Source organism: Grampus griseus (genome assembly GCF_964374135.1).
Source record: "Grampus griseus genome assembly, chromosome: 9".
Taxonomy (NCBI): Eukaryota; Metazoa; Chordata; class Mammalia; order Artiodactyla; family Delphinidae; genus Grampus; species Grampus griseus.
In genome coordinates this window covers 55,427,525-55,452,342 of record NC_139003.1, presented here as the reverse complement: position 1 = coordinate 55,452,342, position 24,818 = coordinate 55,427,525, and the positions used below count along the sequence as shown (strand labels likewise).

General features: G+C 34.4%; 1 protein-coding gene across 4 annotated transcripts in view; it reads left to right on the top strand.

Moving 5' to 3' along the window:
* Nucleotides 1-24,147, top strand: part of KRIT1 (KRIT1 ankyrin repeat containing) — a 36,610-nt gene extending 12,463 nt beyond the window's left edge. For all 4 annotated transcript variants that reach the window (XM_082662247.1, XM_082662248.1, XM_082662246.1 and 1 more), the window contains 10 exons: nt 18-161; nt 6,507-6,663; nt 7,849-7,956; nt 10,064-10,220; nt 11,208-11,359; nt 16,337-16,503; nt 17,145-17,232; nt 17,724-17,930; nt 23,312-23,428; nt 23,747-24,147. In XM_082662247.1, the coding sequence (XP_082518373.1) occupies nt 18-161; nt 6,507-6,663; nt 7,849-7,956; nt 10,064-10,220; nt 11,208-11,359; nt 16,337-16,503; nt 17,145-17,232; nt 17,724-17,930; nt 23,312-23,428; nt 23,747-23,815 (1,366 nt within the window). In that variant the 3' untranslated portion in view covers nt 23,816-24,147. The remainder of the gene's footprint in view (nt 1-17; nt 162-6,506; nt 6,664-7,848; nt 7,957-10,063; nt 10,221-11,207; nt 11,360-16,336; nt 16,504-17,144; nt 17,233-17,723; nt 17,931-23,311; nt 23,429-23,746) is intronic.
* Nucleotides 24,148-24,818: the final 671 nt, after the last annotated feature.

The following is a 24,818-nucleotide window of genomic DNA, read 5'->3' as shown; positions in this document are numbered from 1 at the left end:
TTTCTTTTAATGATTAGGGAACGACAGTGGGTAGATGATTTTCCTCTCCATCGAAGTGCCTGTGAAGGAGATTCGGAATTATTAAGCCGACTTCTCAATGAAAGATTTTCAGTCAACCAATTAGATAGTGACCACTGGGCACCCATTCATTATGCATGCTGGTAAATAGATTATTCTTTTGTTTTTAGAAAGAATGAATCCTTAGTTTATAAATGTTAGTGCTTCTTTTCAAAGCTGTTCTCATTCCAGCCACTTTTTCCTATACCATGTTTGCCTTATGAGCTTTCTCTGTAGTAATCTTTGATTACTGTGTATGTGCCACACCGTTCAGATTTACAAGGTCTGCCCCACAGGAAAAGTATCATTAATGTTTTCAGGCATCCTGAGGTCATGCAGTAGGATAGCTAATGACTAGCAAGTGCCATTGCACAGCACACAGTCCCTTATTCACCCTTGCAATTTCTATTGTTTCGTACTGGAGTTGTGTTATGTTTGTTTATCCTTATTATATTTTATTTTATTATTGTTATTATTTATTTTTTATTTTTGGCTGCGTTGGGTCTTCGTTGCTGCGTGCAGGCTTTTCTCTGGTTGCAGTGAGTGGGGTCTACTCTTAGATGCAGTGCACAGGCTTCTCATTGCAGTGGCTTCTCTTGTTGCAGAGCACGGGCTCTAGGCACGTGGGCTTCAGTAGTTGTGGCATATGGGCTCATTAGTTGTGGCTTGCAGGCTCTAGAGCTCAGGCTCAGTAGTTGTGGCACATGGGCTTAGTTTCTCCGTGGCATGTGGGATCTTTCCAGATCAGGGCTTAAACCTGTGTCCCCTGCATTGGCAGGCGGATTCTTAACCACTGTGCCACCAGGGAAGCCCTATCCTTATAAAATTTACATGTGTTAGCTACTTATGATTTGACCTTGCATCATGTTAGAAAAGTATTCTTTTAGTTCTTTGGAAAGCTGTGGTATCAGGAAACACCAAAAGTTTTCATTAGAATTAAAGCCTTCCTTTTTTTTTTTTTTTTTTTTATGAGAGGGATTAGCTCACAGGATTGGAGTTAGCTCTTTCCACTAGTTGCCCAGTGTAGTTCTTGCTCTGGTACTCTTCTCACATAATAATAACTCTTCCCCTCAGCCTGGGTTACGTTCTTAAATTTATGTTCGTAGCAGTAGTTAACTATTTGCTGTAGCCTGTCCTCTAGAAAGGATTGTAATTAAGTTATTTACTATTATTTCTTATGGGAAAGTTGCCTTTGACTTACTGTTTAAAGTGAACTTCTTTGACTAGTTTAAGAAGTGCCTGCACTATTTACGGCCTGTTAAAGTCCACAACTTTTTAGCTGCATGACGTTGAGCAAGTGACTTTACTTCAGAGGTCCCCAACCCCCAGGCTGTGGACCGGTACTTGTCCGCGGCCTGTTAGGACCCGGGCCACACAGCAAGAGGTGAGCTGCAGGCGAGCAAGCGAAGCTTCATCTGCCGCTCCCTGTCACTCGCGTTACCTACCGCCTGAACCATCCCCCATCTATGGAAAAATTGTCTCCCATGAAACCAGTCCCTGGTGCCAGAAAGGTTACTGCTGCTTTACTTTACCTCTCTGCATCTTAGTTTATTATCTATATGTAAAATACATTAATTAGATCATTTTCAACTCAAACTCTTTTTATTTCACTGTGATCAAACAGCTTATTGATCAATATTTCTGATCTAGTAGCTAAATATAGTTGCTTTTAATATATATCTTTTCTCCATTAAAAATATGCTGTTTCCTTAAAAATATGCTCCTTTATTAAATAAATATGCTCTTAATTTTTTTTCTGTTTCCTTCAAAATATAATCTTTTATTCTATAAATGTATTCTTAATTGTTTTACCATTACAGGGAATTTTTATACTCAGATTTGGAAAGAGTTACCCTAAATCTTCTTACACTGAACTTACAGTTGTTTCTTCAGATTATTGGTAGATACTGGTAGCAGCAGCAGTACCAGAAGAAATCACATGCTTTTTGTTGAGCTAAACAGAAAGAGGTAGAGAATATAGTTCAAGCTCCAAGAAAGTACACTGTGGAATTGAAAAAGACAGAGGCAGTAAATTTTAGCTTAGGAATCCCAAATTTATATTTGCCTATATTGTTGCCCTTTTTGCGGCAGCGCCTTTTTTTCTTCTCTATTAAAAGAATGGTAATATTTTCAATTGCCTATTACATAAAAACAGAAGTATGGTATAGTATTTAATGTGCTTTGGAATGTACCTACGTTTCAGACCCAACTGAAACTTTTAGTTCCTAAAAGTATGGCCTTTAGCAAATTACTTAATGTCTCTAAGGATCTGTTTCTTTATCTAAAAGATGAGCTTAATTTTAGTGCCTCTCTTCAGATTAGAGGAGAAAATGCAAATAAATGCTTTGAAGGGTACCTGGCAGTAATAAGCACTCAAAAAATGTTGTCTGTTATTAAAGTGTTATAAAAATTTAAAGATTTTGATGTCTGAATCTAAAATTCATTACCTGTTGTATTTTTATTTGTAAAGTCGTATTACTGCAATACACCAAGGAAGAGTTTTATCCTTAGATAAAACTAATTTCTGTTAGCTGGAAATAATAACCAAGTTTAATACACCACTAGTAGTATAGGTCACCTTGCAATACTTTTTATTTTTTTTATTTTTGGCTGCATTGGGTCTTCGTTGCTGTGCGCGGGCTTTCTCTAGTTGTGGTGAGCGAGGGCTACTCTTCATTGTGGTGTGCAGGCTTCTCATTGCGGTGGCTCCTTTTGTTGTGGAGCACGGGCTCTAGGCGCACGGACTTCAGTAGTTGTAGCGTGTGAGCTCAGTAGTTTTAGCTCGTGGGCTCTAGAGTGCAGGCTCAGTAGTTGTGGCTCATGGGCTCAGTTGCTCCACAGCATGTGGGATCCTCCCGGACCAGGGCTCGAACCCGTGTCCCCTGCATTGGCAGGCGGATTCCTAACCACTGCGCCACCAGGAAAGTCCTGCAATACTTTTAATAAGATAGATAATTTGATTCATGTGAATTTGAATGAAGACTGATTTAACTGTTTAGTAAAGAACATAAATTACCTTATCTTGGAAATGTACTCTTATTCACTAACTGGTACGAGGATTGAGAAGGGGAATACTGGGCTATCTCATCAAGAGACTGGGATTTGGGGCCTATCTTTATAAGCTTAGACAAGATGTTTTACCCATCTTTCTCTGTTTTCTCATCTTTAAAATGAGGGGTTTTATTAGATCAGTGGTTCTCAAACTTTTGTGTTAGGGTTCCTTGTCATTCTTCAAAATTACAGGATCCCAATTTGCGTTGGTTTATGTGAAGTATATCTAGTGTTACTATATTAGAAGTTTAAACTGAAAAATATTTTAAGCATTTCTTAATTCATTTTAAAATAACAGTAAATATATATTAACATAAATAACAAAGTTTTATGAAATATGCCCTTATTTTCCAAAAACAAAAAAATTAATGAGAAAAGTAGCATTATTTTACATTTTTGCATCTTTTTACTGACTAGCCTTGTAGAAGACAGTTGGATTCTCACATCTGATTCTGCCTTTAATTTGCTGCAATTTTCATGTCAGGTAGCTTCTAGAAAACTCCATCGTACACTTATGAGAAGATGATAATGAAAAGGGCAGATAACATCTTAGTATTATTATGAAAATATGTTTGACCAAGAGGACACCCTGAAAAGATTTCAGAGATCAAAGAGTTTCCTGGATCACTCTTTGAGGACCACTTAATTAAATCACTCCTAGGATTACTCCAACTTCAAAAATTCTCATATTGATGACATGTGCCTAAAAATTTTCTTTACTAGAATCACCATTTTCCAAAACTATTTAAGGGTAACTTGTCAGCCACTCAGTAAAAGTCTCACTGACATCTCATATTTTCTCACCTCTCTCAAATCAGTATCTTCTCTCTCTGATAGTACCTTCAGGCTTCATATCATTGCTAAAGAGTATTTTAGAACTATGATGATTTGGCTCCCTACAAATTATTCCATCTGATTTCATTTGGGCCTTCACTGTAGCCAGTTGTGTGTTGTCTTTGTCTCATTCATCTTGGCAGCCTTTTGGTCCCCTATAAACTATTCTAAATCTTTCTACTCTTAAGCACTTAAACTTCCACTACCTTTTTTCTCTACTCTCATCAGATAGTTTTACCCCCTATTTTCAAAGACAGTTGACGCCATCAGAAATGTCCTTCTTCTCCACCCCAATCATCAGTTTTTTTGTTCCCATCTCTCTCCTGTATCATAGAGTTTGCATGAAAAATCCTTCTTGTTCCCCATTAAATTCACTTCTTACTTTTCTGCACTTTCTTTCCTCTTGTCTTCAAACATACATGGTTCCTCTCCCTCCTTGAAAAAGAACCTTAATTTGAACCTGCTGCCTCTTCTGGCCACTATCCTGTTTATTCCCTTCCTTTCATAGCCAGACTTCAATGGTAAGGGGGCCACACAGACTGCTTTCTCTTTTTCACTCTTCATGAACCTTCTTAACCTTTTCTGAGTTTTTAATCTCTTTCCCTGCTCTGCTGCATTAAATGCTGTTGACCACCCCTTTGTTCAAGGAACAAATTGCAGTTGAAAGGACAGCTATAATGGAGCTATAGTAAAGGTCAGTACAAATGCAAGATATAACTGATACCATTATTATTATTATTGAAATACTGGTCTCCATTCTGTGACCCAAGCATGTGTTTATAGTATGGAAACAGCTATACCACGATTCAGAAAACTGGATTCTAACTGGCTGGTAACCATGAGACCTTGGGCAAGTTACTTAACTGGTACAAGCTTCATTTTTTTCATCTGTGCACTAGAAATATCTCTGCCTGCATCATAATTTGCTGTGAAGATTATATTAAGTAATTATATAAGGAAGTACCTTGAAAACTTTAAAGAATCATACAAAATATGTTTATATTAATTATTTTTATTATTACTTCTTGAATTGCTCCCCTAGTATCTTTTCCTATCCTGAAAGTGTTTTTCAAGATGCATTTCATTGTTCTAAAATGTTCATCTTTCTCAAAATTCTCTCAGAAAGATTTCATCCATTCCTCCCAGCCTTAACAGTAATTCTTCTCAGTTGGATGAATTTGCATATTCTTAGATATCTCAAGCCTTTGCCTTCCTCCTGAGTACCAAGTCTGCATTTTCAATTGCCAACTGAACAATTTAGTCACTCATTTTTTTTTCTTTTTTTTCTATATACATAAGGCAGTTTGGAGAATGCAAAGACATAACCTTCAAGGAGCTTCCAGGCTGATAGAAATGTATATATACAAGGATGAAAGTAGATAAAATGAGGTTAAAAACTAAAACTGAAATGGTAAAGTGTAGTGGGAATATACAGGAGGTAGATTTTAAACTGTTTCAGAGAAATAATAGAACTTAACCTAAACAAAGTCAGGAGGGGGAAAAGGACATCTCAAGAATAGCTAAGAACATGAGCAAACAGTCATATGAATAAGAAGGCTAGGATACAATTAGCAGGTTCAGGCTGTAGGAAAACCATAGGGTATGTGAAGGGGAAGAAAGTTGACAGCAAATCGTATTAGTTCTAAAGATGCTATTTTCCCCTCAAATGCACCATATTTAAAAGCAAATTTCCTTTCCCCTTCTACCCATTTATTTCCAAAAAATGAATTACCTTTCCACCATTGCATTAGATTGCGACCTTATATAAGTCTTTATAACCAAATGGTGGACTCACTATGTCTCGCACATTCTTTGTACTCTTTTTCCCACTATCTAGAATATTTACTTCTCTTCAGCATCTCTTCAGCTTCTTCCTATTTAAAATCCAGTTCAAATTATTCTTCTATCAGAACACTTTTCAGAACTGAGACTGAAATCTTATCTTCCTTTTCCAACATTTTTTAAAGCATTAATTATATACTATTATGATTTGACAAATATATATTTTTTGATTGTTCTCCTCAACTGTTACTTAAATTTTACAGTGTTATGTAACTTATCTTATGTTTTTGTTTTCCTCTCTGATTACATTATAAGCCTTTACCAGAGCAGAGACCGTTCATCGTAACATATCTTTGTGTCTCCCACATTGCCTCATACAGCAGCTATGTGGAGAATTACGTCTTTGGGCCTATTTTGTAAATCAAAGGCAGGGCTGAGTAAAAAGCATTATTAAATTTATGGGTTACTTTCTGCTTCTGAAAAGAATTTTGACTAAAAATTTTATCTCCCTAATTTATAATTTTTGTATTGTATTTTGTGTGATAGTGATTCTCTGTCATCTACTCTATCTTGTATTTGAGATTATATTTTCTTCCAGTTGATCAGAAATAGAAACAGTTGAACTGAATCAGAGTAATTCATAAGAAATCCCTAAGCACTGAAAACATTACATCTGTGTCTTCATTGCTTGTTCTCTGCCCTAGAAAGATCTTAGATATTGTCTAAAATTTGGATTTTTCAAACATTTCAGGTGACTTTTTAGGTGTTTTATTTTTTTATAGGTATGGAAAAGTTGAAGCCACTCGCATATTGTTAGAGAAGGGAAAGTGCAATCCAAACCTTTTAAATGGACAACTTAGTTCTCCTCTTCATTTTGCTGCTGGAGGAGGACATGCTGAAATAGTACAGATTCTCCTAAACCATCCAGAAGTTGACAGAGTAAGTTATTTTCCAGGCTTTTTTTTTTTTTTTTTTTTTAATGATCAAACAGTGAATAACAATGACACTAAAATGTTAAGTTATACACTTGAGAGGTCAGCTGAAAAATAAAAACAAATTTCACTTACTATATAGAATAAGTAATATTTATGTGTATACTTTGCTTTTGTACATACTTTTTTAGATTATAGTAAAATATGTCTCACATAAAATTTACCATTTTAGCCATTTTTAGATGTACATTGGCATTAAGTACATTTACATTGTTTTAGAACCATCACCGCCATGCATCTACAGAATGTACATAAAATTTAACCTCTTTTCACTTTATAGTGTATTTTCTCAAAAATATCTTTAAGAAGGAAAAGGATATTTTGGAATTTGTATTAACAAGTATTTTGGGGCTTCCCTGGTGGTGCAGTGGTTCAGAATCCACCTGCCGATGCAGGGGACGGGGGTTTGAGCCCTGGTCCGGGAAGATCCCACATGCCGCGGAGCAGCTAAGCCCATTCACCACAACTACTGAACTTGTGCTCTAGAGCCTGCGAGCCACAGCTACTGAGCACACACGCCTAGAGCCCGTGCTCTGCAACAAGAAAGGCCACCACAATGAGAAGCCCACGCATCACAACGAAGAGTAGCCCCCACTCGCCCCAGCTAGAGAAAGCCCGTGCACAGCAACAAAGACCCAGCGCAGCCAAAAATAAATTAAATAAATAAATTTTTTTTAAAAAAGCTTTCACAAAACCTTTGTTGTTACTATAATCAGAACTTTTTTTTGGGGGGGGGTGCGCGGGCCTCTCAGTGCTGTGGCCTCCCCCACTGCGGAGCACAGGCTCCGGACGCGCAGGCTCAGCGGCCATGGCTCACGGGCCTAGCCGCTCTGCGGCATGCGGGATCCTCCCGGACCGGGGCACAAACCCACATCCCCCACATCGGCAGGCGGACTCCCAACCACTGCGCCACCAGGGAAGCCCTATAATCAGAACTTTTGAAAAACAGTAATCACATTGATTAGTGCTTTGAGTCATCTTTGGCAGTTCATGTTTAAGTATAGCATGCACTAAGTTTGCTTAATATGTACTTAACACTTGACAATAGTTTTGTAATGAAACTTTGATATTTTCCCTTATTTGTACATTTGTAATGCCTTTTATCTTTAACCTTTTTCCCCCACATTTCTAGCACATAACAGACCAACAAGGAAGATCTCCTTTAAATATTTGTGAAGAAAACAAACAAAATAATTGGGAAGAAGCTGCAAAATTGTTGAAGGAAGCCATTAACAAACCAGTAAGAATTATCTTCATAAATACTAATTAGAGCCAAGCATTGTATTTAAATTGATAAGTAATTTGAGGATCTGTGTCAAGGGTGGAAGGATATAAATGTATGGATGGCTTCTTTCCTGCTTTTATAAAACCTCATGGTTAGACTTCATAGGTATTAAATTTGTTATCATCCCTAACATTTGGATATTTATTCTTGCATATCAAAATAAAACTGCATAAATAAATCTTTCGATCAGTTAAAATTAATCTAATTTCCAGTGTAATCTGTATACTTGGTGTGCTGATTACAAATTTTAGCCTATTCATTGGAGCATCTCTCTCTACTTAGGCCTTCTAAGTAATATATTTGTAAATATTGGGCTGGCCAAAAAGTTCGCTCGAGTTTTTCCATAATGTATGAAAAACCTGAACGAACTTTCTGGCCAACCCAATAATAATATTACACATCATTTGGTAATTTAGTTTTGGCAAGTTGTCATCTATTACAGATTCATCTTCCTCCTCAAGATAGTGAATGGGTTAAAATAGGAGATTTCTAAGTCTTTTATTCTGCCAATTCAACCTGGCCTTTCCACCTACTTATGTACAAAATAATTAGCAGTGACATTAAAATAGAGAAGAATTAACAATTAGAAAAAACTCAGTTATGCCTGAAAGTTATAGTGATGTTAAAACTGTTATCAGTTTAAAAATTGTTTGGAAACTTGAAAAACAGATAAAAGGATTTATACCAACTGATAAAGGATAAAAGTTTTATACCAACAGGTATAACCCATATGTTTGAGCCTTTCCAGACATTTCTATTAAGTAGGCAATGAGTATTTGTTGAATATTTTTGTAAATTTAATACCATAAAATGCTGAAAGTGATGTGATAAAGAATACATATTCTTTATTCAGTACATGATCTCTGCCTTTAAGGAAAATTACACACATTCATACACATTTTTGTCAAAACACTGTTCCCTGAGTACAGGACAAAAGCAAGGAAATAGATAAGCAGTACAGGCACCCTTATGTTATACTTCATTGCAATTTGTTTTCTATTTGTATAGTTAAAACACATTTTTAGGGACTTCCCTGGTAGCACAGTGGTTAAGAATCTGCCTGCCAATGCAGGGGCCACGGGTTTGAGCCCTGATCCAGGAAGATCCCACATGCTGTGGAGCAACTAAGCCCATGCGCCACAGCTACTGAGGGTGCTCTAGACCCCGCGAGCCACAACTGCTGAAGCCCGTGTGCTGCAATGAAGAGTAACCCCCTCTTGCCACAACTAGAGAAAGCCCGTGTGCAGCAACAAAGACCCAACACAGCCAAAAATAAATAAATAAATTTTGTAAAAAACCATTTTTATTTCTTATATAATTTTTATATCTGAATGTATAAAAGGAATTAGGTACTTTTATCTAAAATGAACTGTCCTGGAAGTTGTTTGGTGGCATCAGTTACTTCCTATAACAATAAAAATGTATTAAGAATATCATTTCTCTCTGGGATTTTCTGAACAGGAGGAAAGAAACTGGCTCATCGTCCATTGTTTCATAACTTTTATCTGCAAAGTCTTCTATCACAGATTCCTCTTAGGACAAATTATTGCTGGTACACATTTCTACATTCTAATTTGTGGCTCACTAAACTCACGAGGTACTTGACTAACACCAGATTTAGTTAACCAAGTCTATATCCCCCATTTGATATTTACATTGTACATTAATGGCTTTAAAATATACTTTCAGAAGATTTTGAAGTTGAATATTTTTTAAAAACCCATTTGCCTTAGTTTCTCAAACTTATTTGACCATGGAATATTCAGAGGAAAACATGTTAGAAAATATAAATAATGAAAAAAAAATTTTTTTTAATATCGCTAGAAGGTCCAGTGGTTAGGACTCTGTGCTTCCACTGCAGGGGGGGTGCAGGTTCAATCCCTAATTGGTGAAGTAAGATCCCTCAAGCCACATGGCAAGGCAAAAATAAATAAAATATTGCCAGAAGATTCTCACTTGAAGTTGTTTTTAAGCAGATGAAGTTGAAATTAAAGTATTTTGTTGTATTGGGATGTATAATTTATAACCAGGTTGCATAATTTATTATCATTCTTTGTCCTAGTATGAAAAAGTTCGAATATACAGAATGGATGGATCATACCGTTCTGTTGAACTGAAGCATGGAAATAATACCTCAGTGCAGCAGATAATGGAAGGAATGCGTCTCTCTCAAGAAACACAGCAATATTTCACTATTTGGATCTGTTCAGAAAATCTCAGTAAGAAATTTGTTATTCTGTTGTATAAACCTGATTATTCCTTTTTGAGAGTGGGTTGGTAAACTTAAGTATAGCATCAATTATTATTGACTTTTAAATTTTCAAATGAGACAGTGTTCTTCTCTTTTATACAGATAAACCTCTGCTTCCTCCTGGCCCCTCTTTGTTCATACAATGGTTTTTTTTTTTTTTTTTTTTTTTGCGGTATGCGGGCCTCTCACTGTTGTGGCCTCTCCCGCTGCAGAGCACAGGCTCCGGACGCGCAGGCTCAGCGGCCATGGCTCACGGGCCCAGCCGCTCCGCAGCATGTGGGATCCTCCCGGACCAGGGCACGAACCCGCGTCCCCTGCATCGGCAGGCGTACTCTCAACCACTGTGCCACCAGGGAAGCCCGCGTACAATGTTTGAAATGATAAAAACCAAAACATTTTTCTTTGGCAATGAATTTGATTTGAATGCTGTTAAACGTAGTGCTCATCCAACTTGCCTTTATTTTCAGTGCTCACCTCATCTCAGAATAATACAGATTTTCTTTTTCTATATATTGGTTTTCTATCAGATCTTTGTTATTAAAACTCGACCCAATGTCATTATAGATTTGTCTCTCAGACAAAGTATTGCAGATACATAAGGGATTTCATTGAGGTGGTTGTGATTGGTTATCTAGTGATTTAATTGTATTTTTTTAAACACCAAATTCTACTGATTTTCTCATTAAATAGGCTATCATGGAATTAAGGATCTTAAATATATTTGATAAATTTTATTCATTTTCAGATTTAGTCTCATAATTCTTATATTCTTAATAAACAATTAACCTCAAATTGGGTAGTAATGTTGATTAAAGTCAATATTGATTTAAATTTAGATCTGTAATTTGTGTATGTTCAGTACTTAGGTACAGAGAGTTTGATAAAAAGTTTCTATGTGTTGATATAATTGGTTCATTTTTACATTATCATTTATAAAAGGAAAGATGTTTTTCAGGCCTTCAGCTCAAGCCTTATCATAAACCATTGCAACATGTTCGTGACTGGCCAGAAATACTTGCTGAATTGACTAATTTGGATCCCCAAAGGGAGACACCACAGCTTTTCCTAAGAAGAGATGTGAGACTTCCTTTGGAAGTTGAGAAAAAGGTTTGCTCAGAAATCTTTTTTACAGTCATTTAAATGTTCAGAATCTACTGAGTTCCTGTTTTAAGCACTAGAGGCAAAAATTGTACTCTTCCTTTACAGGAGGTTTTATTTCTGTTTTTCTGTTCAATCCTTACATCCCTGTTGTAAGTGGTAGAGTTTGAGTCAGTCTACTTACAAAGCCCCTGGTTGGTTTTTCCATTTCCCCACCTCCATTGTCTTAGAATACAAAAGAAATAGAGAATCCATCCTAAGGAGAATTACCAACCAGATGGGAGAAAGATTTTAGAGTAGAAATTTTAGAGTAGTTAGAAAGGGAGTACAGTGTCAGATAAACTTAATAAATGGCTAATCAGTTGCGTAAGTTTCAAAGGAGCAAAGAGATGCATTGGTGTAAGGGGAGAACAGAAAAAATATTCTGGATAGAGAAGATTATATTTACAAAGGGGACATTAAAAAGTTATTCTCAACAGTCGGTAAATAGCTGTTTTTGACTCAACAGAGAACTATATAGATAGTAAAAAATGAGAATGGAATTTACATTTGATTAAAAAAAGGTCTGTCCCAAACAAGTATGTTTGGATTTGAATTACTGTAAATTTTAGAGGAGAAGTGAAATAATGTCATCTGAGGGACGACTGGACAAGGAAGAAACCTAAGGGAGATGTTACAAGTTAAACTAGGTGATAATCTAAGTACAGTGGTAGCTGTGAAAACTGGGGGAAAAAGAAAATTTCCAGGCTCTCATAAATTTGGTGAAGAAAAAATACACAATTTCCAGATTCTTTATTCAAGAAAATATTAAACAGACAAGGTTAAACAAATTTCAGTGACCTTGTCCAAACTTGGTAAATGTTTTATGCCTGACTATTCATATTGTCCCTCTTCTGTTATCAATCTAAAGGTAAAAAAGCCATTTGACAAAATCCAGTAGCCTTTCATGGTAAAACTCTCAGAAAACTAGGATAGATGGGAACTTCCTCAGTGTAATAAATGGCATTTATGAAAAACCCACAGTTAACATACTCAGTGGTGAAAGACTGAAAACTCCTCCTAAGAACGAGACAAGGATACCTGCTTTCACCACTGCTGTTTAACAAAGAACTAGAAGTTCTAACCAAAGCAATGAGCCACACTCCCCCAACCACCACTGCCCAAAAAAAAGGAAAGAAAGAAAAGAAAAAAAAAGAAAGGCATCCAGATTGGAAAGGAAAAAGTAAAACTGTCTCTGTTGATCACAAATGACATTATCCTGTATATAGGAAATTCTAAAGAATCTACACAAAAGCTACTAGGGCTAATAAATGGATTCAGCAAAGTTGTAGGGTACAAGCTCAACACACGAAAATCAGTTGTTTCTATAACCAGCCACAGACACTCCCCCCCCAAAAAAGGAAACTAAAAACTCCATTAAAATAACTTCTAAAAGAATAAAATACCTGGGAATAAGTTAAACAAGAGAGCTGCAAAACTCGTACACTGAAAACTACAAAAACATTGCTGAAATAAATTAAAGAAGACATAAGTAACTAGAAAGACATCCCATGTTCAAGGATAAGAAGACTTAATATTGTTAAGACATCAATACAAGCAAAGTGATCTACCAATTCAACACAATTCCCTAACAACAGACGTTTTTGCAGAAATGGGAAAGGCAATCCCCAAATTCATTGCAAAGGGCCTTGAACAGCCAAAACATTCTTGAAAAAGAAGAATAAAGTTGTGGGATTCACATTTCCAAATTTCTTAGTACAAAGCTACAGTAATCCAAACAATGTGGTACTGGTATAAGGATAGACATAGACTAGTGGAAAAGAATTGAGAGTCCTGAAGTAACCCCATATATCCATGCCAACTGCTTTTTGACAAGGATGCCAAATGCATCCAATGAAGAAAACATAGTCTCTTCAACAGATGATGCTGGGACAACTGGAAATTCATATGCAAAAAGTATAAAATTAGACCCTGATCTCACACCACATCAGAAATTGACTCAGTGTATCAATAACCTAAATATAAAAGCCAAAACCATAAAACTCTTAGGACAAAATATATGGGTTGTCTTCATGACCTTAGATTTGGCCTTGGAGTTTTAGATATGACACCAAAAACATGAGTAACAAAAGAAAAAATCGATAAATGAGACTTCATCAAAATTAAAAGCATTTGTAAATCAAAGGACATTATCAAGAAAAAGACAAGCTAGAGAATGCAAGAACATATTTGCAAATCATAAATCTGGTAGGTGTTTACTATCCAGAATATTAAAAGAACTACAACTCCACAACGAAAAGACAACCCAATTAAATTGGGTAAAGGACTTAAATATCATTTCTCCAGTAAAGATATACAAGTGGCCAACAAGCATATGCGAAGACGCTCAGCATTATCAGTCATTAAGGAAATGCAAATCAAAACACAATGAGAAACCACTTCACACCTACTAGAATGGTTGTAATAATAAAAATTTATAAAAGAAGATGTTGAGTTTTGATGAAGATATAGAGAAATTGGAACCCTTGTATGTTGTAGGTAGGAGTGTAAAATGGTGCAGCTGCTGTGGAAAATAGTTGAGTGGTTCTTCCAAAAACTAAACATAGAATTACCATTTGATCCAGCAATTCCACTCCTAGGTATATACCTAAAGGAAACAAGAACTCAAACAGATACTTGCATTCCAGCATTCTTAACAGCATTATTCATAATAACCAAAAAGGTGGACACAAGCTAAAGTGTTCATCAACAGATAAATGGATGAAGAAAATGGAATATTATTCAGCCATAAAAAGGAATGAAGTTTTGATACATGTCGTAACATGGATGAACCTTGAAAACATGCTAGGTGAAATAAGCCATACACAAAAGGACAAATACTGTTTGATTCTACTTATCTTAAATAAATATCTAGAATAGATACTATAAACAGAAAGTATATTAGTGTGATGGGGGGAGAGAATGAGGACTTAATGGTTACAGAGTTTCTGTTTGGGCAATGAAAATATGGAAATAGTTGTGATGGTTCACAACATTGTGAATGTAATTAATGCCACTAAATTCTACAGTTAAAAATAGTTAAAATGGTAAACTTTGTTAGCAGTTCTTAAAATGTAATAGATGTATGAAATTTGCAAATAATCTAAATATACTCAGCCTGTCTTCTTTCTTTCTAAGTAATATTTTTAAAGTTGGCTGGTAGAGAAAGAGCAATAATGATAATACTTGGATATTAATTAATTGCATATTATGTTACAAATAATACAAAGTAGGTTCAAGTGAGAAGAAGCAAGGCTTAGTGAGTACTTAAGGTGAATCAGAATATCACGATCATCTGATAAAGTGGTTGCGTTCTTTTTCACTCATTGTGTAATTGAAAAATTCCTATTTTTACCACCTGAAAAATAGAAGAATTGTATTTTTTTGGTTAGGATTATTCTTTTAGGATGAAAAGAGCCTGCTTTCATTTAAAAAGAACAATTGTTGACTAATAGTCACTGAACACACTATTAGGAATTATAATTATTCTCTATTCAAACTCTTCAAATTCTTTAAGTTAATTTTTATTAGAAAAATGTTTTCTTTCATTTTTTCCCAACAATTATTTTGAGAAATTAAAAACCCATAGGAAAGTTGAAAAAGTAATAAACTTCATACCATCATATACCATTCATTAAATTCACTAATTGTTAACATTTTGCTACATTGGTTTCATCTTTCCTCTCTTTTGGTTGTGAACCATTTAAAATTGAGTTGCAGACATCCTGGCACTTCATCCCTAAATATTTTAACATGCATCTTCTAAGAACAAGGATGTACCTACATAGTACAGTACCACTTTCACCCTAATAAAATTAATGTTTCCATAATAACCTCTAATATCAGACCCATATTCAGATTTCCCCCCAATTTTTCAGTCTCTTCACTCCCAACTGAAGCAGCTAGTCAGCGTTCATGCTTTGCATTTGATTACTGTCTCTTTAAGTCTCCTTTAATCTAGAGCAATCCCCTTATCTTTTTTTCCCCATGAAATTCTGTTTCAGTTTTTTTAATATTATCAATATATGGAGTATTATATTATTTTAGTTAGTATGACAACATTTCTTTTGCCATAAGGAATTTGGGTCATTTTGAATCATATTTGGAAACATACTAAGTATTCATTCAGAATCTCTATAATTGGTGATTATTTCCAAGTAGAAATGTATTCTTTAGGCTGGCATTTTTCAATGTTTGTTAATCTTATCAGATAAAGTGAAACTTTAAAGTTTTCAAAACTTAAAAAAGTATGCTCTCCTTTAGTGTTATTTGAAAGTGCAAAGTACTGAATATTTTTTAGTCAAATAAAAAATGTTAAGCTTTTTTCAAACTTCATGTGTCCTTCTGGGAGTTAATACTTCCTTTTATCTTCTTTGAGGTTCACTACTATATTGGGTGAAGCACAGATTGTAGAAGAATGTTTGAGGAATATAAAGAATTTAAGTAAAATTGTACTATAAGTTATACACACTCATATCCATAAACTGATGATAATTTTATTGAACTGTGAATCAGAGGTTAGCAACCTATGGCCTACTGCTGTATCTGACCTGTTGCCTACTTTTGTATATCCTGCAAGCTATTAATGGTTGAAAAAAATTCAAAAGAATATTTCATGTCATGTGAACATTTCATGAAATTCAAATTTCAGAATCAATATAAAAAGTTTTAGTAGAACTCCAACATTTGTAGATGTATTGTCTATAGCTGCTTTTGTGCTACAATAGCAGAGTTGAGTCGTTCTAACAGACTATCTGACTCACAAAGCTTAAAATATTACTATCTGGGCTTTAATAGAAAAAAATTGTCAACCTTTGCTCTAAAGCAATAACAGCTTATTTATATGAAATTACATAGCTTTTGCTTTTTCATATTAGATAGTGGCAAGTTGTACATTTATAACAGGAAATTGTGACCTAATAACCAAATTATACTTTTTCTTTTAAGATTGAAGACCCATTAGCTATTCTTATTCTCTTTGATGAAGCCAGATATAATTTATTGAAGGGCTTTTATACGGCTCCTGATGCTAAACTGATAACATTGGCAAGTCTACTGTTGCAGATAGTTTATGGAAATTATGAGAGTAAGAAACACAAGCAAGGTTTCCTAAAGTAAGTATTTAATACAATTCATGGTCTTGTGCTATACCCAAGGTTCAGTTTAACCAAGAAAATTTAGAAATATTACGTTACTAAGAACTATTTAGACGTTGGTTTGGAATTAAATAATATAAGGCATGGAATGAGAAAAATAAAAAAAAGTAAAGCATTCTTTACGTTACACTCTCTCCAAAGTTCTTTTTCTTATATTTGAATATAGTTTGATATGCCTTATACTTGTTAGCTTTATCTTTCTTTACTGTATGTTTAAATAAGTTCACTAAAACCTGACTTGGATTAGTAGAAAAAATGTTACAAGGCAGATGCATTTCACCATATACCACCACAAAAACTAGTTCATGTTTCATATTGAGAGAAAACATTGAGGTCTAGCACATTTAAAGTTTGTTTATTGTAGTTTTAAATATTCAAAAATATTTTGTGGCTACTGAAAGAAGAAACATTTCTCTAAATTGAGCAATATTAGGATCGTGACTTTTTGCTTAAAATGTTGAGAGTTCTCCGATATGTTACAATATAATATTTTTCAGCTCAAAAATCATATTAATTAAAGCCATTTACATGTAAATGATTATATTACTGTAGCTACTAAAGATGATTTATTTAAAAGATGTTGGTGTATTTGCTTACAGTGAAGAAAATCTAAAATCCATTGTACCTATTACCAAATTGAAAAGTAAGGCACCTCACTGGACAAACCGAATACTTCATGAGTACAAGGTAAGCTGTTAAATAGAAATAAAAAGACATTTTATAGCCTAGTTGAAATTTTGTTAGTATTATTAATATGTTTTAAACATAGGTACATTACATTTTATTCTTGAAATTAAATAAGGATCTTATAGTTCACATGCCTGAAAGGAAAAGGAGCAAAATAGTTTTATTTTTAATAATGTAGAATCTTTTACTGAATACCGTCTGTATGCTGGATACTGTGGTAAGTGCTAGAGATTAAAAAAACATGAGATAATACACTATCTCTATCCATGAGGCACTTAAAAATGTAATAGAATAGATAAACATTACTTTTAGACCTTGATATTTCTTTTTTTTAATATAAGATCTCAAAAGAAAAACTGCCTTTGGTATAATGTCACACAATTTTATTTGTCTTTGGGATAGCCTTGATTTTAGAAACTGTTTAGTTGACCTGTTTGGATTATCAAAGGTACATTCTCCTTTCACATCTGTTTATTTTACTTTGTTTTTAGAATCTTAGTACAAGTGAAGGTGTCAGTAAAGAAATGCATCACCTACAGCGCATGTTCTTACAGAATTGTTGGGAAATTCCTACATATGGAGCAGCTTTTTTCATAGGACAGATATTTACAAAGGCAAGCCCCAGTAATCATAAAGTCATCCCTGTGTATGTAGGTGTGAATATAAAAGGACTTCATCTTCTCAATATGGAAACTAAGGTAGATTTTCATCTTTTCAGCTGTTTTTGACCAGTCACATTATGTAATATCTAAAATAACAGTACTAGCCTACATGAACAATTTCATTCATTTATAATAGCAAAGGATAGGGGGGTGAAAACGAAATGATTATCAATAGGGAGTTAACATATTAATTGTAACATTGAAATACCTTGCAGCCATATAAAAGAATGAAGAATATTTTTCTGTGGAATGATCTCCAAGATATATTTGGTGCTGAACCATATGTAATATGCTACCATTCATGTAAAAATGGGTGGAAATGGGTATTTATCTGAAGAAAACAGAAACGCTAACACAAAAAGATACATGCACATCCCTGTTCATTGAAACATTATTTACAATGGCCAAGATAAACAACCTAAGTGTCCATCAGTGGATGAATGGCTAAAGAAAATGTGTAAATATATACAATGGAATATTAATCGGCCATTAAAAAGAATGAAGTCTTTCATTTGCAACAATATGGATGGACCTTGAGGGCATTATGCCTAGTGAAATAAGTCAGACAAAGATAAATACTATATGATCTCACTATTTATATGTGGAATCTTTTTTTAAAAAAAAAAACAAGCTCATAAGATACAAAGAACAGACTGGTGGTTGCCAAAGGCAGGGAGTTGGGAGATGGGCAAAATGGGTAAAGGGGGTCAAAAGGTACAAACTTCCAGCTGTAAAATAAATAAGTCATGGGGATGTAGTATAGAGCATGGTGACCATAGTTAATAATACTGTATTGCATATTTGAAAGTTGCTAAGGGAATAGATCTTAAAATTCCTCATCACAAGAAAAAGAAAGTTGTAACTATGTATGGTGATGGATGTTAACGATACTTATTGTGGTGATCATTTTGCAATATATATAAATATTGAATCATTATGTTGTATACCTGAAACTAATATAATGTTATATGTCAATTATACCTCAAAAAATGGGGGGAAGTGAATACTATATTTGCATAAGTATTGCTTTTGTATGCATAAAATGTCTCTTAAAGCCTTTAGAGGGGGGGAACCATGTAACTGGGAATAAGAGTAGAAGGGAGACTTTTCATTATATAGCATTTTGCAACTTAAAAAAATTTTTTTTAACTGTGAATGTATTACCTATTCTAAAGATTAGATTTAAATGAAAAAAATACAGATTTAAAAAAGGAAATATAATATCTGACACAAGTGGTTCATTTTGCAAATTAGAATAAGTTATAAGAACATTTTGGGGGGCAAGATGAAGTGTGGATGGGACTGTGAATACCTGTTACAACTATTCAGAGGTTTTCTATTCCACCATCTTTTTTTTTTTTTTTTTTTTGCGGTACGCAGGCCTCTCACTGTTGTGGCCTCTCCCGCTGCGGAGCACAGGCATGTGGGATCTTCCCAGACTGGGTCACGAACCCGCGTCCCCTGCATCATCAGGTGGACTCTCAACCACTGCACCACCAGGGAAGCCCCACTATTCCACCATCTTGATCTGGCCGCCCCTACTTCAGAGCTTTTCAATCAGAGGCTTATTACTGTATTGTGCCCCTTTTTCTAATCAAAGTCATGATAATATAAATATGGTGTTATCAATTAATTTTAGCATATTTAACACATTTCACAGGATAAACAGCTTTCTAGTTAGTAATAGGAAGCAGATAAAAATCTATTTTGTTCATTCAGATATGTCACGAATAGACTATTTTCCAAATCAGTTTAAGTAACTGAGCTTACGCATTTTTAAAAGGCGTTTTAGATTAGGGAATTTCATCGTAAACCTAACTTTTTTCATCATTTTTGTAAGTCTTTATTATGTAATCACATACCTTCTGAAAGTATCCCAATTGTAGTTTAGTTATTTCCTGATAACTCAGGGTCATCATTATGGGCAACAGTTATTTTCCCATACTGTTAGAAATGCCTGTGAATGGAGATAAAGAATATGCAGGGACATAGGGCAGTGACTGACTTGGAACTTGATTTTTTGAAGTCTCTGATATCTGCTTGCTTTGGAGTCATTTGCTTATCATTTTCTATTTAGACTATTTTACTCATACAAAATAAGCTGCTTCTTATTAGCTTGTAACTACTTTTTCTATTCCTGTTGTACTAAAGAAATGAAGGAGAAATTCCCCTTGTCATTTCAAGAAATTTTTCCTCTGCTATTTCAGAGCATTTTATACAAATATCTGCAAATTCTTCTTCATCGAACTGTATGGTGATACTGTGGGCATAACACTGAGCCTTTTCTCTAAACTATATTTTGTGTTTGACTTTTGGGAGCATTCCAAATTTAGGCAACAATGAAAAGTTTTATATAGTATTCAAATGATGTTTCAGTAATATAACATTTCATATTATGAATAATATTCTGGTCCAGGAATTGAGTAAGTGAGATAGCAGTAGCAGGCAGAGGATGATAGTGTTATTAAGAATCTGCTTTTTCTAGAAATATAAATAGAAATGCTGTCATTGGGCATATAAAAAGGTGATTGAAACCAAGGGTAACAATGTTTTCTGTCCACATAATCATTACCTTGTGTTCTGTAAGCTACTGATAAATTTATGGCACTTATAAAAGCTCTACGATAATTACATTTTCAAACAATCTAAGATAGGAACAATCAGCTTGTCCTCAGTTGTCTTAGATTGACCAAATCTGCTAGGGTTGAATATGACAAGCTTGCTTAAATAAACATCTTCATCTGCAAAAATACATTCATTTGCATTTAAAAGTCTACATATGGGATACATTAGCCTCAGAGATTAAATCTCAGGAAAAGCCATAGAATACAGCTGTGTTGTTTTTTTAATCTCAATTACTTCTGCCTTCTATATTTTGTTATTGTTTGGAATAATAAAAGTTGCCCCTCAGAAAATACACCTCAGCCAGTTTCATATACTCATCAGAGACCTATCTTTCTACTTACATAAAATGTAGGCACTATCGAATAGGTAAATGCAGTGTTACAGTTCAATGTTTTACTATAGTGAAAGCATTACAGTCTTCATAACTGAACTGTACTTGTTGATATATCTTCAGCCTTAATACCACTGCTACATCCAGGCAATAGATTACCCTTTGCTGATGTCAATTTATGTAGACCATAATGCCCTTCTGAAATAAAACTGGTTCTTTAAATACCCATTTAGTGCCATTGTTCATGGTCACTTGTCAACATCACTATTTCTCCTGTGTGTCCTGGTTGGCTATGTCTACTTCTGACTTACATGGTTTCCCTTTTCTGCTCTCAACTATCCCTGTCATTTCTCTTACTTTTTGACTTCCTTCACTAAGCACCTTCCCCTTTGTAGGTTTTACCTCCTAATGAGAGCTACTTTTTCCTTCTGGAGCAGACTGGTCTCTCAAAACAGCCATGTGGGCTCTTCAACTCCATTCAGCCGTTTTCATTATTGTGGATTTCTCAAGAATTCCTTTCTCCCTGCACACTGTCCTTTAAAAACAAAACCTTTATTTTTAACTTATGGCTTCAGTGCTTTTGTTGGTCATTTGACCTTCACGTAATCTAGGAGTTGCTATACCACAGATGTATTTTTTTTCTGTATATTAAACTGTTTTGAGGACATATTAAATGGACAGTTTCCTGTCTCTTGATTAAAGAAGTTTCAAGTCACTGATCCAAAAGATAGTTTAAAGTTTTATGATATCTTGACTCAGTGTTTCATTGTGTACTTTGGTAAATAGCTATTTTAGTAGATCCTGTCTATAAGTTATATTTTATAAGTATAGCTATTTTAAAGCAAGATACTATTTTCCCATTATAAGTGGTATACACTCATGTAAATTAATTATATTACATTTCACTTACAGAACCTTTCAGAATGCCCTAAACCATTACCTTTCTGGAATATCCTTAGTTTATTATTTACAATCATTATGTTAAGAACTGCTAGTCATAGAGAGGTAATGTTTCTCAACATACTTATTTTAAAGGATGGCATGAACACTTTCTTTGTATATGTGTATACAAAGAATATATTTTTAGGGTAAGAAAATGTAAGTTACTACTAGGAGATTGTTTTTTAAATAATCCAAAGAATATATTGGATTCCTATTTAAATATACCATTATGTTACAACATGTAGGAATAGGGTACTGTAATTGGTTTTAAATAGTTCTGTTGAATATATGAAGGATATATTATTAATTTTTTAAATAATGCTTATATTTACAATAAATATATCAGCATACTTATTTTCAGTGATATGAAATTGCCTAAATCGACATGTTACCCTATTACATAAATTTCAGATCTGAAAGTACTATATGAATATTCAAAAGGTACTGAATATATCAATAGTAAAAGGAATTGTTTTTAAGATGCAGAAAGTAAAAACTTGCAGTACACTTAATTTTCTTGAAAGCCACTGATAGAATGGGCATCTTTTTTTTTTATGTACACATAAGGTGTACAATATGTTGATTTGATACACTTATCTGTTTCAAAATGGTTACCCCAATAGCATTAGCCAACACCTCTATCACATTGCATAATTACAGTTTCTTTTTTCTGGTGAGAACATTTAAGATCTACTCTCTTAGCAACTTTCAAGCATATTGTATAGTATTGCTAACTATAATCATCATGCCCCACATTAGATCCCCAGAACTTATAACTGAAAGTTTGTACTACTTTGACCAACATCTCCTTAATTTCCACCACCCACCAGCCCCTGGTAACCACCATTCTACTTCCTGTTTCTGTGAGTTTGGCTGTTTTAGATTCCACATATAAGTGGTATCCTATGGTATTTGTCTTTCTTTGGCTTATTTCACTTAGCATAATGCCCTCCAATTCCATCCATGTTGTTGCAAATGATAGGATTTCCTTATTTCTCATGGCTGAATAATACTTCTTTCTGTGTACACATATACAAATACATAGCACAGAATGGGCATCTTTAAATAATTTTGTTGGGCTTCCCTGGTGGCGCGGTGGTTGAGAGCCCGCCTGCCGATGCAGGGGACGCTGATTCGTGCCCCGGTCCGGGAAGATCTCACATGCCGCGGAGCGGCTGGGCCCGTGAGCCATGGCTGCTGAGGCTGCGCGTCTGGAGCCTGTGCTCCGCAGCGGGAGAGGCCACAACAGTGACAGGCCCGCGTACCGCAAAAAAAAAAAAAAAATTTGTCATTCTGATAAGAAGAATATCATTGCTCAAGGCACTCTTCTAAGAGTCTACCATATATGTGGCTCTGTACTGCAGGCCGTGTGAAGTTAGTGTGAGCACTTTGAACAAGTTTTATTCTAACTGTCAAAACCACTGTGTTTAGACCTGTCTAGATAGGTGTAGATAGTAAGAGAAGATGGGTGTTGTTTTTAATAAATATTTCACTATAATGATTTCTAATTATGTTGCAGGCTTTACTCATCAGTCTTAAGTATGGTTGTTTTATGTGGCAGTTGGGAGATGCTGATACATGTTTTCAGATCCATAGTATGGAATATAAAATGAGCTTTATAGTACATACAAAACAGGTAAGTACCTAATCAGTTACTCTGGATTTCTAGTAATAAACTCTACTGTATTAATAAAGTTATTTCTTTTTTAAAAAATTACAGTCCATTTTACTTTAAGGAAAACCTCTAACATGAAGTTAACATATTTAAGACCAAGGTAAAAAGGCAGGCCTTTCCTAAGCAAAGCCAGAAACTTATCTGAATAATTTATTGCAGTCTTATAACAATGAAAAGTTCCTTTTCAAATACATAGAGAACTGTCTGTCCACTGCCATGTATGTCATTTACACATTCTTACATGTTTCAAATTTATTGTCAATGTATTTTACTTTGTAGGCCGGCCTTGTGGTAAAACTACTAATGAAGCTAAATGGACAGTTAATGCCCACCGAAAGAAATTCATGAGAGGAAAGCAACTGATACTTAAGCCACCACATTTTGTGATATAGATTTTTTCCATGAAAGATTTCTTAAACTATTACTTTTAACAAGGCATTTAGTCTCTTGTAATATATATGTATACTATTACATTGTACAGAATCTGTACTTATGTTTGGTGTGTAATATACCAATTAGTTTTATATAATATCCTAATAAGGTAATCTAATTTTTAGGAGAAACACACAAAAATGTGTAGATTGATAGTCTGTATAATATTAGACAAAACAGTAAGCTTTATAAAAAGTTATTTTTGGTAAATGGTGCAGAATTTAGAGTGGAATATGATGAAATTAAAATATAGCTTTGCTATGACTTTGTGTGTCATTTCAAAATGTACAGAAAGTCACATGATTTGAATAAAGAAAATGTGTTTTCTACTTAAAGCATATGTAACACTGTTACTTAAATTTTTTTTTGTAATCTTTAAACATTTCTCAACATGTTTTTAAAAGACTTAGTTAAAATGTTTATTTGGTATAAGCTAGTATTTCTCAAAGTATTATAGTTCTTGAACCCCCTGCATCATAATTACCTGAGTGCCTCTTAAAAACAAGGATTTCAGGGACAAGTTCTAGACAAGTTCATTCACTCTTGGAAATAGCAGGGCCTGGGATTTTTTTCTTAAGTTTTACTTAATTTTCTGTTGAAATAATTCCAGACCTAATGATGAACTTGTATTATTAAAGTTAAGTAAATTACACAGAACTGCCTGGCACATAAGCACAAACATACATGGACACATAAACTAAGTGACAATCTCTGAATATTACTAGTTGCATTTGTTAAGAACATGTTGTATTTTTATGAGTTGGCTCAATGATGTATTTATATTGCCTTTATATTGTAGGAAGTAGATCACCAAATATCTGGTTGTTTTACTTAGGGGAGCACAGGTATCATATTAGGAGCTAACTTGATTAATCTGCTATTTAATAAGCTTAGAAATTAGTCTTTCCAAGCTAACAGG